This window comes from Hylaeus volcanicus, chromosome 4 (assembly GCF_026283585.1).
Source record: "Hylaeus volcanicus isolate JK05 chromosome 4, UHH_iyHylVolc1.0_haploid, whole genome shotgun sequence".
Taxonomy (NCBI): domain Eukaryota; kingdom Metazoa; phylum Arthropoda; class Insecta; order Hymenoptera; family Colletidae; genus Hylaeus; species Hylaeus volcanicus.
This window is the reverse complement of record NC_071979.1, coordinates 27912512-27926778: the sequence shown is the minus strand read 5'-3', so window position 1 is coordinate 27926778 and position 14267 is coordinate 27912512. Positions and strand designations below refer to the sequence as shown.

Below are 14267 nucleotides of genomic sequence, written 5' to 3'. Positions count from 1 at the left end.
TCTCTCTCTCTCTCTCTCTCTCTCTCTCTCTCTCTCTCTCTCTCTCTCTGTCTGTTCCATTCGTACACTTCCTAACCGAAGAACCTTCTCAGACAGCAATCGCTGACACGTTCTTATTCGTATGTCGTAGTCTGGCGCAAAGATCAACATCTCCGACGGATCTTGTCCGGAGCGAATAGTGACCGTGACAGGGCCGACGAATTCGATCTTCAAAGCATTCACGTTGATCTGCAAGAAGTTCGAGGAATGGTGCTCGCAGTTCCACGACATCCAAGGTGGCGTAGGCGTGCCAAGGCCGCCAATCACGCTCAGGCTCATCGTGCCCGCGTCCCAGTGCGGCTCCCTCATCGGCAAAGGGGGCTCGAAGATCAAGGAGATCCGCGAGGTGACGGGCGCGTCGATCCAAGTCGCCTCAGAGATGCTTCCTAATTCGACGGAACGGGCGGTGACCATATCTGGCACCAGCGAGGCCATCACGCAGTGCATATATCACATCTGCTGTGTTATGCTAGAGGTACGTACCCCAGCTGTTGTACGTCCTCTCGTAAATGGCGCCTTGGTCCCCCCACGTTACCTTCCGTCCACAATTTTTGACTTACTTCCAAACGAGGAATCTTTTAGGGACTAGGTAAAGAAACTAGAGGATGTAAAAATATCCGAGGAATGTTATTTGCTTTACGATTCGAACGACAAAGATATCTCCGTGACTCTGACTCACAGTCAATGTCACGTCACCGTCCCGATAAGAACGCCCCCTTGGTTTCCAGAGTTCAGTGATAATGAAAATTATGTAGGATTATAAACAAGAATGTTCCCGAAGCGACGAGAATTCTATTTATAGAAGTCTCAGACGCGCAGGGAATAGTGCTAATTAGTAACTTGGACCGCGCGTCTTAACCTGCGTGTATTCCAAGTAACTCCCACGCGAGTCCCTTCGGAATACAAAAGCCAAGAAGAGAAATAAAACTAGTCGCGTAACTAGGTCCGTGTGGAGCTGGCAGCCCACATTGTGGGAGCTCGTAAATAAATAAAAGTTCCGATATAATAAATAGAACGTAATAAGACCGAAAGAGTTGTTGGATGGATTCTAGCGTGCTAAAGATAGTCCAGAAGAGTTATAATTGATAGAACTGTTAGTTTCATTGATCAGGAACTATAGAACTGTCGACACTAATGTCGAAACTCTTATTTATTTACGAGCTTCCACAAAGCGACCCGCCAGCTTCAGGCTAGAGCAAAACCAGAGGCGTCGAATAAAATTACTAAAATAATTCTTGGCTGATGCATTCCGAAGGCGTGTACCGGTGGGATGGACCAGGGCGCCACCCCCCGAAACGAAACTCGTCGCGACGATTAGTCGAGTGATCAGTAATCGGTGTATTCGCACTCGTGCGTGTGTTTTCTTTCTGTTTCAGTCCCCTCCCAAAGGTGCCACGATCCCTTATCGCCCCAAACCCCAAGTTGGTGGGCCAGTGATCCTGGCTGGTGGGCAAGCCTACACCATCCAGGGTAATTACGCGGTGCCCGCCCACTCCGATGTAAGTACAGTATTGCCATTGCCCGCGCCCGCTGCCGGGCACACCCCGCCCTCGCTGAACACCCAAACTTTGACGACTTCGCCCTTCGCGGCCCACCCCTCCTCGGCCTTCGCCGCTTCTCACGGGCATCCGCTCCTATCCACGGCCCACCTTACGACCCCACATCATCCCCTCCACCCGAGCCCCTTACACGCCAGCGTGGCAGGCCTCGCCGACCCCCTGCTGAAGAGTGGACACTTGCAGGCAGCCCTCCCGCCCGCACACCTCGTGGCAGACGCCGTAAGTCTTTTGTTTTTCGTGATCCACCCTCTCCCGTACCCCACCACGAGAAATAACTACCACCAGAAACCCCAGCCGGTACATACAATCACGTCTAATATATACCAGAGCGCGAGCGGACCTATTACTCTGACCCCCGTGCCACCCCACTCGATATCACCTTAAGCCAACCCGTTCACCACGCTGCAACACGCTCTCCGTGCTCCACTCGGATTACGAAACCCTCCCACACGCCCCCCCAGTCCGACGATCGCGGTAATTGGTGGAAGTCTGGAGCCGTTGTTTCCGTGATTCCTTTGTCGGGGTTACTGATTCGTTCGTTTGTTCTTTCTTTTTAAGGGAGGGTGCCGCGACCGAAACAAGCTATCAGTAATTGTCGAGAAAAAAAATTTTGAAACTTTGTACTTTTATGTAGTTTTTGACGCTGAATTCAATGGTGTAAACAATTTTTTTTTTTTTTTTTTTTTTGCATTTTTGAAAGAAAAGCACCTAACTAACGGTACTTGAATACCGTACCCATAATTCAAACGTTAAATTATTGTGGTATTATAGTGGTATCGAAGCACTCGACAGTGCACGAACATTGAAAAATTATACACCCGTGGTACAGGAATACCTGCAGTTCAAACATTACATATTATCGGAATAGTCCCGGGTTCGCACGGAGCGTCCAGTTTTCACCAAATGCCGCAGCGTCGCGTAGAATGTTTGCCCGCGTGTACCGGAATGCTCCACTGTTGTATAGGCCACCTGGTCCCCGTCCCGACGACCCTTTTACCCCGAACCTCGTCCACGTGCATGCGTCCAAACACCTCAGCTTTCTGCTCGACGTCCTCCGCGTGCAGCTTCGAGCGAATCACCCAAGGAGAATGAGATTTTCTCTCGATCGAAGACGCGACTCCGAGACACCAAATATATATTCGAGATATTCTCCGGATATCCTCACGTATCCCTGTGGAAGCTCGAAGCTGCTCGGAGATTTCCAAATCGCGCGACTTCACGAGGAATTCGTGCTCCTTCGGGTTTCTAGGAAATTACGCTCGAATCTTCTCGAAATTTTTCCGCGTGTTATTTTTCTAAGTACCGAATGGAACGATTCCGACACTTTCGTTGAAGTCACGCGTTGGTACGTGCTTTGCTTTTCATGTGATCCGCACGTGTCTGTTACGTGTATCGGCCGTCTTTGGATTTTTCTTTTTAATATATATATACACACATACAAGTTGTATGTGCGTGTATGTGTATCTATACTTACCATAAATGTTCACCAACGCTTCCGATGTACTCGCAGCTGAGGTCTCGGTGTTGTGTCTCTACCCTTTCTTGTGCTTGCGATTGGTAGTGGGTTGATTGCCTGAAAAACCGCTTGCCGTCCTTCACGGTGCCCAGATTAATTCGTTGCATGCGACATAAGATATACACGATCGTACAAAAACGCGCGATAAGCACGACTGTTAGGAAACAGGAGCGTTTCGTCGTTGATCGTGCACCGTTGTTCAAACCGTTTCAAAGTTTCCGCTGTCGTCGTATAGAAGGAAAATCGATTGTCTCTGGACGATGATATTCGAATAGCGAAGTATAATCATAATTTACGAAACCGGCATCTTACCTCCGCGACAAGAAAAGATAAAGTACGATCTCCGTTTGCGAAAAATAACGATTCGTTCTCGGCTGCGACGTAAGCCGCGGTCTTAAAGTTATCGCACCCTCGCAGCCGAATGGTTTTTCCTTCGAGCGCTGGACTCTTGTTGCCGCGAAATCGCCGCGGTATTATGCAAATCGTCGACATAACGTCAAGCGGTCGATTGGAACCTGTTTATCGCGGTCGAAGTTTAACGACTCGAGGGCAGCGACTTCGATTCCGAGCCGGTTTCAGAGTTCCCGCTGCTCGTTCGCCTGTTTTTTCGCGCAGAAACCTTGATCTCCATCGCGAGGGTAGCAGCAACGTCTAAATTGTTCGATTGGGGAAAAAATAAGAAGGGAGAGAGAGGAGTGATTAAAAATCGAGTATCAAGTGTGGTGCTCGCCGCGCGATCAATCCTCGAGGAACTTTAGGCGAAAGCGTTTCTCCGCGAACGATCGAGATGCTTTAGTACGATCGCTTCAGCATCGATCTTTAGAAAGATCGCGATCCTTCGGCTTTAGCGATGTCGACTCGTTGGATCGATCGGTGCCGCGAAACGCCGCTCTGATAGTGGTCCATGCGTGAATTGTACCGCAGATAGTAAATTAAATCGGTAGTCGATAGATGATAGCGTTTGGGTTAAAGAATCTTCACGAGTCGCGGTCCAGTCATCTGTAAAAAAATTTGTATCGTTCTCCCATTGGTCGTCGCAGAGTCAGAAGTGGGAGAAACGTTCAACGAATCGCGCGTTAGAGACTTATTTCCAACGATGGAGGTTTGTTCCGTTTGTCGAAGCAATTGATTGTGAATTTTCTATCTCTCGGTGCGAACGACGCCCGGCAAACATAATTACCGGCTTTAACGTCGACGTTTGCTAATTAGGAACTCTTTTTGTGCGTGGACGGTGCGCAAACAGCAGCGCGTTCTCTGTTGACAGATTGAATTATTCGAAGGGTGCATTTCGACGCTCGTCGGGGATTTCCTGTCCAAATAAACTCGTCCGCGTTGCGACTCGGTCGGAATTTTTAATCCGTAAACCGTGTGCACGAAAACAGAAGCGCGAGGAGAATTTTCCAGCTTTTTTCCCGATCGTTACTCGAAACCGATTCGCTCTGCGCGCACGTAAAAATGCGTTACTCGTGGAAAATAAACGTAGGGGTTGTTGTGCGCTCGGTAGAGCCGTCCCAAGGGTTGCGCATGCTCGAACGAAGGTTCTAGACGCGCGCCATCTGGACGAACCTAATTAGAAGCTATTTGAACTGCTATCAGGGCGGCGTAACGTGGTTGTAAAACATTGCAATGATGCTATTTTTGATGATACTACCGTGACTCATTGTGTACTCGGTTGGAAGATAAAATTAGCCGCGTTACTGTAGGTCAGAGTTGGGTAGTAATAACAGCCCGGTCACTTTTGTTCACCAATTACCATTTAGAGATTACAAATATCTAATTTGTCGTAATAACTTTTTAATTCGATTACTATGCGTTACGCTTTATTTACCCATCGGTCGAGCGAGTAATCAGCGTTAATTAAAAATAGAAATAAATTCGCGTCGTTGCACCGAAGGATTACTGTATCGACGAATCTGCCAATTGCAACGCGATCACTGTCGAACTCTGGCCTACATGGAGCGCGTACTCGACCGGTCCTCGACGCGACGAAACAATCGGGAGCGACGCGTGACTGGCGAGAAAATCGAGAACGGTGCTCGACTCGACAAAACGATTATGATCGACAGAACAATCGAAACAGCGTGGTGTCTGATGATGCGTGTCCTTCAACCTCCCGGGATTCTTCTGTTTCTCTGCGCTTTTCGACGGCTGACACCGGAGCCCGACTTCCACGGTTTCTAATTTGTTCGCAACGAGACGCAAGCGTCAGGGAAATTGAGAAACGAGGGGAAAAAATAAAAGTCGAGCTACAGGTCGGCGTACAGCACGCGGCTTCGACGGGCTCTCTGACCTCTTGTTCAGTTTTTTTCTCTCACCTGTCTTGGTTTCTTTTCGTTTCTGTCCGCTTCTTCCGTTTTGTTGCTCCCGTGTATTTTCCTTGAGAGGTGTGTCGTTCCGAGAGAAACGCCCGGCTAAATCTGTTTGAGATGGGTGGAGGAGGGTTGGGGGTTGATCGACCACGACGCTAATGATGCGATGAAATTTTGCTAATTACTCGTTACTCGTTTATGCGTCGCGTTATCGAAGCGAGGGTCAATTTTACCTTGTCGATCTATAGTCGAAGACGGGTGGGGAGTAGGGCGGAACGATCAATTAATCGAAGACTTGCGATGAATAAGATCGAGTTACTTGTTATTCGCGAATAACGAATTAACCGATTTTATTTGTGGTTTTCTGTTCGTTGCCTTTTTATTTGTTATTCGAAGTAACTTTTACCCAACACTGAAACGAAACAAAGACCAGTATGCATGTGTGGCACGAGAAAAGGTAGATTTACACGTATAGATTACAGATATATTACTACTACAATGCGCTTTATCTCTATCTTCACGATCCCCAATCAGTTTCTCAGTTGTTTTTATTTTTTTTTTCAGTCTGCCTGATACAAAACACTCTCTATCGGCTTACAGAACACGAATACTTGGCTTCTCGTCCTCCGTACTCTGTCTACCGAGTTTTCTGTTTGCGTTCTCGCTCTTCTCGTCGCGATCTGATCGGATCCCTTCTAATTCCAAAACCGCGTGGTGCACCCGACATGCTCGCCTTTTACAGCTTGTAAATTGTAGAAAAAGTAGTTACATACAAAACTTCCAGAAAAATCGAATTTTCTATGTATGTTTATATAACAATTTTTTTTTTTTTTTTTTTATTTGTTTTTTAAAATATCGTATCTCATTTTTCATTTTGGTATTCGACAGATCAATGAGTTCCAAAAATAAAAGTGTAAAGGTACAATTATCCTGATATTAATTTTTCCACTCCTAACCACGGCAGTTTTGTATGGAACAATTATTCATACAACGCATAATTTCTGAATTGAAGGTGACCACGCCGGGTGCCTCACCCTGTACAATTATTTACGACAAGAATAGCTGAACAAATACCTTTTAGCATTCCATATATAGTCCGAGCCAAGTCTCGCTAAAAGCGATCGGGATCTGTCCCTTGCAAGCTTGTTTCGGTCAAGCTTCGATAAGCTCGCTTTTGTCTCTCGTTGCGATCGATGCTATACTTAAAACTGACCTTTCGCTTATCGGGCATTGCTATCGCCGGAGGTGGGGATCGATTACGCGGCGTTCCACTCTCTTTAATTTCGTCTTAACTGAAAATAAACGTTCGCGAACGACGCGCGATCCGTTTGTCTCGCGCTTTTAACCCTCCGCCACATTGTACGCCGAATCGGGAACCTCGTTACGCTAAAGTTTACAGTTCGACGTAAACTTTGCGCGTTGACGAGTTGGGGTATTACGGCTTTCGCCGCGATTCGATTGTTTCCCGTAGCGAACGGGAGAACTGCGCTGCGAACGTACGTCTCGAAAGGTAAACTTTTTCTCGAGCAAGATCACTTTTCCCTTGGTAGAATCTGTACTAAAGAAAGAGAAAGAAAAAAAGAAATCAACAAAGGTACGATGAACCGAAAGTGAAACACGTCGCTGAAACGAGCAAAAAGTACGTACACGCTTTCGCTTTTCACGGCTTCGCAAGAGAACTTTCCTGTCCCCGTCCTTTTTCGTATCACACTTCACGAATTCATACATCTTTCTACCTTCCTTCTTCTTCGAGACCAGACGCGTGCCTAGTTCGATCGGACGTTGCCACGACAGACGAGCAAAATTGTTTGTTCGATTCATGAATGACGAATATCAATTTTTTAATACAGATTACGTGTACACATTGTCCATATTGTAATTATTGTTCGAAATTTTTTTTTATCCAATCAAGGATTTTGCCTCATCTACGAGGTTCAACGATGTCGAGGCAACGCTATCGAGCAGGGCCCTTAAAAAGTTCTATCTGCGACTCTCTTTCTCTCTTCGTTCGTTTCTTCGTCTATCGCCCTGAGTTGCCCATCGTCCTCTCGCCATCCTATCTTAGAAACAGCATGGCTTCCAGCACTCTCTTTAGCTACGAATCAAGAAGTCCGCGCGAGGGTGGGCTGCCCTGACATCACGTTCCCATCATCTTAAGCAGGGTAGAAGTCACGTTGCGAAGATCATGTCTTTTGGTTTCCCGAAGCGCGACCTGCAGACGTTTGACGCTCCCGTTCCACGTAGAAGCGATGCTTACGCAGCGTCTTCGACGATTTTTATACCGTGGAACGTCGATTGCGGTCGAGTCGAAACGAATTGGCCGCTCGAGGTCGTCGAGTTATCGTCCCCACCACGCTGGGTGGGGTTGTCCTTCCTAGTCCACGCCTTACAGCGCTGGTTGGCTGTCCCCGCCACCTCGATTGGCTACCCCCGCCACCCAGCGCACGAACTCGCGCATAATGCTCTCAGTCTTCGGTGGACCATCGAGAGCGTAGCATCGAGCGACCAAAAAATTTCGATTCGACCACGGGGCGCTATCTGTAAAGTTTAAAGACATGTATGTTATACCTAATATGTTAATATACCGCGTGCACATAGGCTAGTCTAGATGATATTGCAGATAGAAGACCAATCATACCTTCGGTTTTCATGTTTTAAGACGCAGTTATATACATACACGAAGAGAATCCTAGATCTTTAACCACCGCCATCTCGATCCTCCTCACGGCAAGGAGCAAGAGAGAATGCAACGTTTACTTTGTTTCTTTTTTTTATTTTTATGGTTACTTTAAGTATATATCATTGTTTTCGTTCTCAACTCATCTAGTCTGTTCCGAGATCGTGTATGTACGTCATGGGTATGCATTTACGTACGGACGTTGCGGTTGTCGTAATTAGTTATCGGAATTTCTGTTTCATGTTCGAACCGGGCGGAGAGATTCCGACCGTAATTAGAATTTTACGTTGGTTCGTTGCGTTGTATTGTTTTCTATTAATTACGAGTTAATCGTTGTTTAGCCGATGAACGATGCCGAGCAAATTTCAGCCGAGTTAGTTTGAAAGCTATTAGCACGACGAGCTTCCTCTTGCTATGTACGAGTAAATAATCTTCGAAATTAAATTCGAGAACTTGGGGCAATTTTCTGCTCGGGAGAGTCATTTCAAAACTGACGATTTCTTTTTCGAACGGTTCCCGGAGGACGTCTCTTGTCATTAATATGTAGGAGATATAAATAGAAAATGGGTCACGGATTCACAGTTGTTTTGCTCTCGTTCGCGAAATTAAATAAAATCCTAATGCGCTCGGAGAAACGGCCAATCGACGTGGAATTCGATTCTCTCTTAATATCGTATGGAAATGCGCAGCCAGTTGATATCCATGAACGGTTTAATTGAATCGTTCGAGCATGCTCGTATCGAACCATTGTAAAACGTCTTGTTTTCGTCTACAGTCGGATACGTAGATGCATGCTGGCCGGAGGTGGGCAAAATTATTACGTAGCCAAAGATTTCGAACGACGAACAAAAGATGAAGAAATTCAATTTGGTAGAATTACAAAATAACGAAATCGAACCGTGGTTCGTTCATCCGTTATTTAAACAAAATTTTGCCCATGTCCGACGCCGTCGCTCTCTTCTCTCCTTCATTTCTGTCTCTGTCTATCTCTGCCCCCCGAGGTCGCCCAAACTTCTCATCGTGTGTGAAAACAACGATAGGTTCTCGCCGATCATTGCCACTCTCCGTTCAGATCACAAGTGTCCCGGATTCCTCGACTTCCGGTCCCCCCGAAAAATAGCGCCGTCGGTTCTCCGGACCGCCAAAGCTGTACATTGCTACACACACCGCCGAGTAACTCGTTTTCTACAAGTTGCGATAAAGAAGACAAGTTCTTCTAGCTTCGATAGTTGATTTCTCAACACGTCCCTTCGTAAAGGTTCACCGTGACCCGCGAGATTGGTCGCGAGGATTCGAGCAAGACCCTGTTTCTCTCTTTCTGGACCAGTTCCTGCCACGAAATTCGATCTGGACGGAATTAGCAAGCAGGAAGCTCGAATCGTTTTATCGGCTGGCTATCAGCCACCGAAACGGTGTACTCCGAGGAGAGGCCAGTAAGTGCAGAGTACACAGAGGCTCCCAGGAAGTCGGGACGCGTCTTGCTGCGGTCGAGGTCGTAGCCCGAGATTAATGGATCAGTAATCGAGGTGCTCGCGTGTCGACACGACCGTTAGAATCCAAAGACGATCGATGGGGGAGGATCATCGACGGAAGATCGGGACTAGACCGTTCTCTCTCTCTCTCTTTCAGTTCCTCTTTATTGTTCGAATGACGATTACTTTGTACCTTGTTTCTTTTACTTATATTTTACGTCCTTCGATGGTTCCCCTAATCAACGATCCTCGAATGTGAGACGCGCGAGGAAGCAGGCAGATATTAATACCATCCTTTTAGATCTATATATTTATCGGTGTCTTCTTATATCCCTGAAGCACTCTAACGATCCTTGAGCGGCGACACGTGTTTTTTGTTGAGCGATGGATCTCTTCGTCGTTGTTACAGATGGGCAAACTTGGTAGCAATCCCCTGGCTGGACTCGCGGCTCTGGGCCTAGGAGGCCTCGCCACACCTGCCAACACCGGCGGACTTAATCCAGCAGGTAAGACCAGGCTTCGACCATCGCTTGATTCAGAATTTTCCAAACGTAGGAATCGATATTTAGCTTCCTTCGCGAACTGTTCACGATGAAACCTCGATATTTGCAGGGATACCGTGCGAGAACTGCAACAATCGAGGTAACGCCCTCCAATGAGCCCCTCCTCTGATCCCCACTACCTGTGACCACTACCACGTGACCCTTCCACCTCCACGTCCGTTGCTAAACGCGACTCTCCCCTCCATCGGTACAGTGCAACGAAGGAGGCTGTCCTGTAACGCAGTTAATGACTAGTTTTCCTATACTGGCTCCCTTCTCAACGAAGTTTTATACAATAAACAATTATTATATATTTTTGATATAATTTAATTTTACTACCTTACGAATTAGAAGGGCTCGTTTCTCCAAACATCGAATATCGCTCCAAAATCACTCTCGTAGATTCGATCGGTTCCAGTTTCCCAATAATAACTGCGCGAACGATTCTAACGTCACGACGAACGTTTGCTTCGCAGCCCTGGCAGCGCTTGCCGGCAGCCAGCTGCGCACCAGCAATACAAACAGGCAACAACCAGCGGCGAACAATCAAACACACGAGATGACGGTGCCAAACGAGCTGATCGGTTGCATCATCGGGAAGGGCGGCACCAAGATCGCCGAGATTCGTCAGATCTCCGGCGCCATGATCAGAATCAGTAACTGCGAGGAGAGGGAGGGCGGAGCCACGGATCGTACGATCACAATAACAGGAAATCCTGACGCCGTTGCATTGGCACAATATCTCATCAACATGAGGTGAGTACCGCGGTACCAGAGCGCTCGCTGTGGTTACCCAAGCCTCGAAGAGACAGCGTCCGACTTGGAACGTTGGACCTGATCTCTTAAACACCTCAGCCAAAAAATAGAAAAAAGAAAAAAAAGAAAAAAAAAGAAAGAAACAACCCGGTTCAATGTTACCCACGAATTTATTTTCTGTTTGAAAGAGAAGAAGCAAAACTTCCATTTTTCCCATCGAAACAAGTCGAACTCGTCCCGGCTACGTTTTGCGCTAGATACGCGATATACATTTGCTCCCCCCGAAACACCCTACCTCTCGATCTATCTGATTTCTTTCTTTCTCATCAAATAAAGAACAAAAGAAAAGTGGAAGACACCGGCGTACGCGCCGCACCACCACGGTCTCAATTGTGTATGTTCGTCGGTGTAGTTTACACGTTTAAGATCCTCGACGAAACAGTATATATACCCCCCTCCCCCCCCCTCAACACCCTTACTCGTCTGTTTTTGTGTTACTCGTTCCTCCCGTAATTGACCTTTCTTAGCCTCGGTGTCTCGAAGGTGATCAGCGAGACTAAGGGGAATAGTCGAGAATCGCCGTCATCGCGACACCTCTCCTGTCATGTTTGTTATTGTTACTGTTGGCTACGCTGACGACGCGCTGGTCAACGACGAAGACGAGCTCGTTCGATATGTAACTCCATGGTTGACAGAGACTGTTTATAGCAATGCTTCGATGCTGCATTCAACGAACAAATCGTTAACGTTCATCGGCGCGTCGACGCGAGCAAAGTATCACGGAAAGAGGTGGCGCTACCACTCGAAGAATTTGCACAACGGAGCCAACGGTCGCGTTACCATCGCCGGACGTTCTCGTCAGAGTGTCGTAGCGCCACCTCGGTCTCTAGCGTAAACAGGTGAGATATATATATATCGTAGTCGTAAGGTTATACCATAGCACAGAAGACGTCGCTGCGCAGCGAATCCGGGGAATCACCGTCAACGCGGAGTCGCCGGAAGACACCTTCGTCTTGCCCGCGCCGGAAGAGGATCTTAATCCTTTATTTCCAGGTCCTGCTTTCCAGGTCCAGTACCCTGAGTATCCTGCAGAACACATCTCCGCTCAACATCTGTTTCCCAATTGTCGCTGGCTGTCCTTTCAAGTAAACAAAAAAAAAAAAAAACAAAAAAAAAAGAAATACCGACAGAAACGACCAGTCCAGTCGAACGATTCCAGCTACGCCGTTCCGTCGATTATCGATCAATCCCGAAGAGTCCCGCGCAAGCAAATGCATCACAATGTTCCATCCCTTCGATTCGGTCGCTCGACGGTTCTGGCATCTCTTAGGGGCACCACCTTTGGCGAGGGGGTTGATTCTCGCGATTTCTTGAGATGGGTATACAAGGTTCTGATTGGTATAACAATTCAGTTCGATTCGCGTGAAATTTCACTTGAAACTGGAACGGGCTATTGTGTTTTTGAAATTAGAAGTCGGCTCGTTAATTAGTCTCGTGTATCGATGAGAGATAGCATCCTTGCAGCAAACACATATATATCATCGAGTCACTAGTCCATTATCGTTCGAGATACATCGAACGAATATATAATAACGAATGCATAAAAGTATAAGCAACGTTGGGAAAGATCGAACAAGCTAGCAGTAACAAGTAACGAAATTAGTTTCTGGTCTCCAAGGGATTCGCGGAGAAACACCGCCATCGCCAGAGGTCTCCGTCGACGCATCTTTATATATATATATATTTTTTTTTTTTTTTTTTTTTTATTTTTACGTTCACCCATCCCCCGTGGTTGTCATTATTGCGTGCCATATAAGTGTTCGGTAGTGAATGTCTGCAGATCTGTTCACTTCCTAAACAAAAATCGTGTTATGGGACTAACGATACCTTTTCCACGCAACGGTGATGCTTGAATGCCGAACGATGTTAACGTAGTCGTCGACGAGATTCGAGGAGATCGAACGCGTCCTGTAACGCGTTTGCCTGTCCCTAGAAAGAAAAAAAAAGGAGAAAAAAAATAGAAGTCTCCCCCCACTAAAAAACAAAGAGAGAGAAACCCCCACGCCCCTACCCGGGATCGACACGACCAGCAAAAACGAGCGTTCAAGTAACGTCAGCCGCTCGAGACCGCGAGTCGAAACCCCCCCTCCCCCCCCCCCCCCCCCCCCCCCCCCCACGTTATAATTATAATCCATTATATTTTATTCCAGATTGTCACTCATAATTTACTACTGCATTTAATAGCGACAGAATATTCATCATTCCCCCCGAATACTTCTTGTACCCGCTCATAACGTGGTAGCCAATGATTATTACATATCCAGCACTCCCGTGGGCGAGGACCCGCACTCCGCGGCGTCCAATCGCGGCCCACGAGCCAATTATCGACCACGGTGGTATCTGCCAGATCGGCGACAGGCTGACATTAGCTCTTGGCAGAGCGCGGGTCCTGCGCCCCGTTTAGTTTCGACGTCCGCTTTTCAGTGACTCGGCAGAGCCATGGCGCGTTCCGCGAAATAGCGCGCTTCGTTTCGTCGCTTTGTCGAAGTATCCCTGATGGCGGGACCGCGTCAGTTCTCGAATCCTCGATATCCGAACGTTCTTGGTTCAACGTTCTGTTCGATCGTCGCATCTCGCGGCGACGTACCGTGGCTCTGTCGCGCCAGAAGAATGGACGCTGTATTCGCGAACGGTGGGTAGCAGTCGTGTTGTTTGTCGCGGGAAAAGACCCGTTGAGTCCTGTAGGTAGTCTCGGTAGCTTTGTTTTCGGCTCGAGCGAATACAGGTCCCTTTTTCTGGCGGCTCCTCGCAGCGCGTCTTTCGCGACGGGACGCGAACGGTCTGTGATTTAATCGCCCTGAGGAAGGGACGCGTTTTCATCCCTGGAACAGGGATGGCCGCGTCCTACGCCCGCGATAGTCGAGATCAAAGCGCGTCCCGATGCGACCGACTCTCCCCCTACCCCCTACACCCCCACGAACCACCACGTAGCCGGTGTACGTGAGAGTATCACGCTCCATAGAGCACCTGTGCCATAACTATCTGAAGCCTTTAAAACCTTTTTGCGACTTGATTTCTTTCTCTCCGTTATTCACGCTGCGATTCTTTTTCTTTTTTTCACTCCGTTAATCGATAACTTCTTGTACTTTGTAGCGGCCCGGTTTTATAATTTAATGTCATATATCACTCTCTTTGCCGCGCGACACTCTTTACTTTGATTTTTTCGTTTCCGTTTCTATCTCTATCACTGATTCTTCTCATCTGTCTCTCAGAAAAAAAAAGAACAAAATAGAAAACACGGATTACACACAATTGCACACACAGAACATACATACATACATACATGCATGCATACATACATACATACATACATACATACATACATACATACATACAT

The 14267-nt window shown here is 47.3% G+C and overlaps 1 protein-coding gene across 10 annotated transcripts in view; it reads left to right on the top strand.

Moving 5' to 3' along the window:
* The window catches only part of LOC128875979 (poly(rC)-binding protein 3), a 108542-nt gene that overhangs the window by 73140 nt on the left and 21135 nt on the right, over window positions 1-14267 (top strand). For 9 of the 10 annotated variants that reach the window (XR_008456925.1, XR_008456926.1, XR_008456927.1 and 6 more), the window contains 4 exons: window positions 131-514; window positions 1416-1817; window positions 9982-10078; window positions 10591-10870. Coding sequence is in view for 7 of the 10 variants with exons in the window: in XM_054122052.1 (XP_053978027.1) it covers window positions 131-514; window positions 1416-1817; window positions 9982-10078; window positions 10591-10870 (1163 nt within the window). In the remaining 3 variants the exon portion in view is untranslated. The remainder of the gene's footprint in view (window positions 1-130; window positions 515-1415; window positions 1818-9981; window positions 10079-10590; window positions 10871-14267) is intronic. The other variant, XM_054122051.1, reaches the window with a different exon arrangement.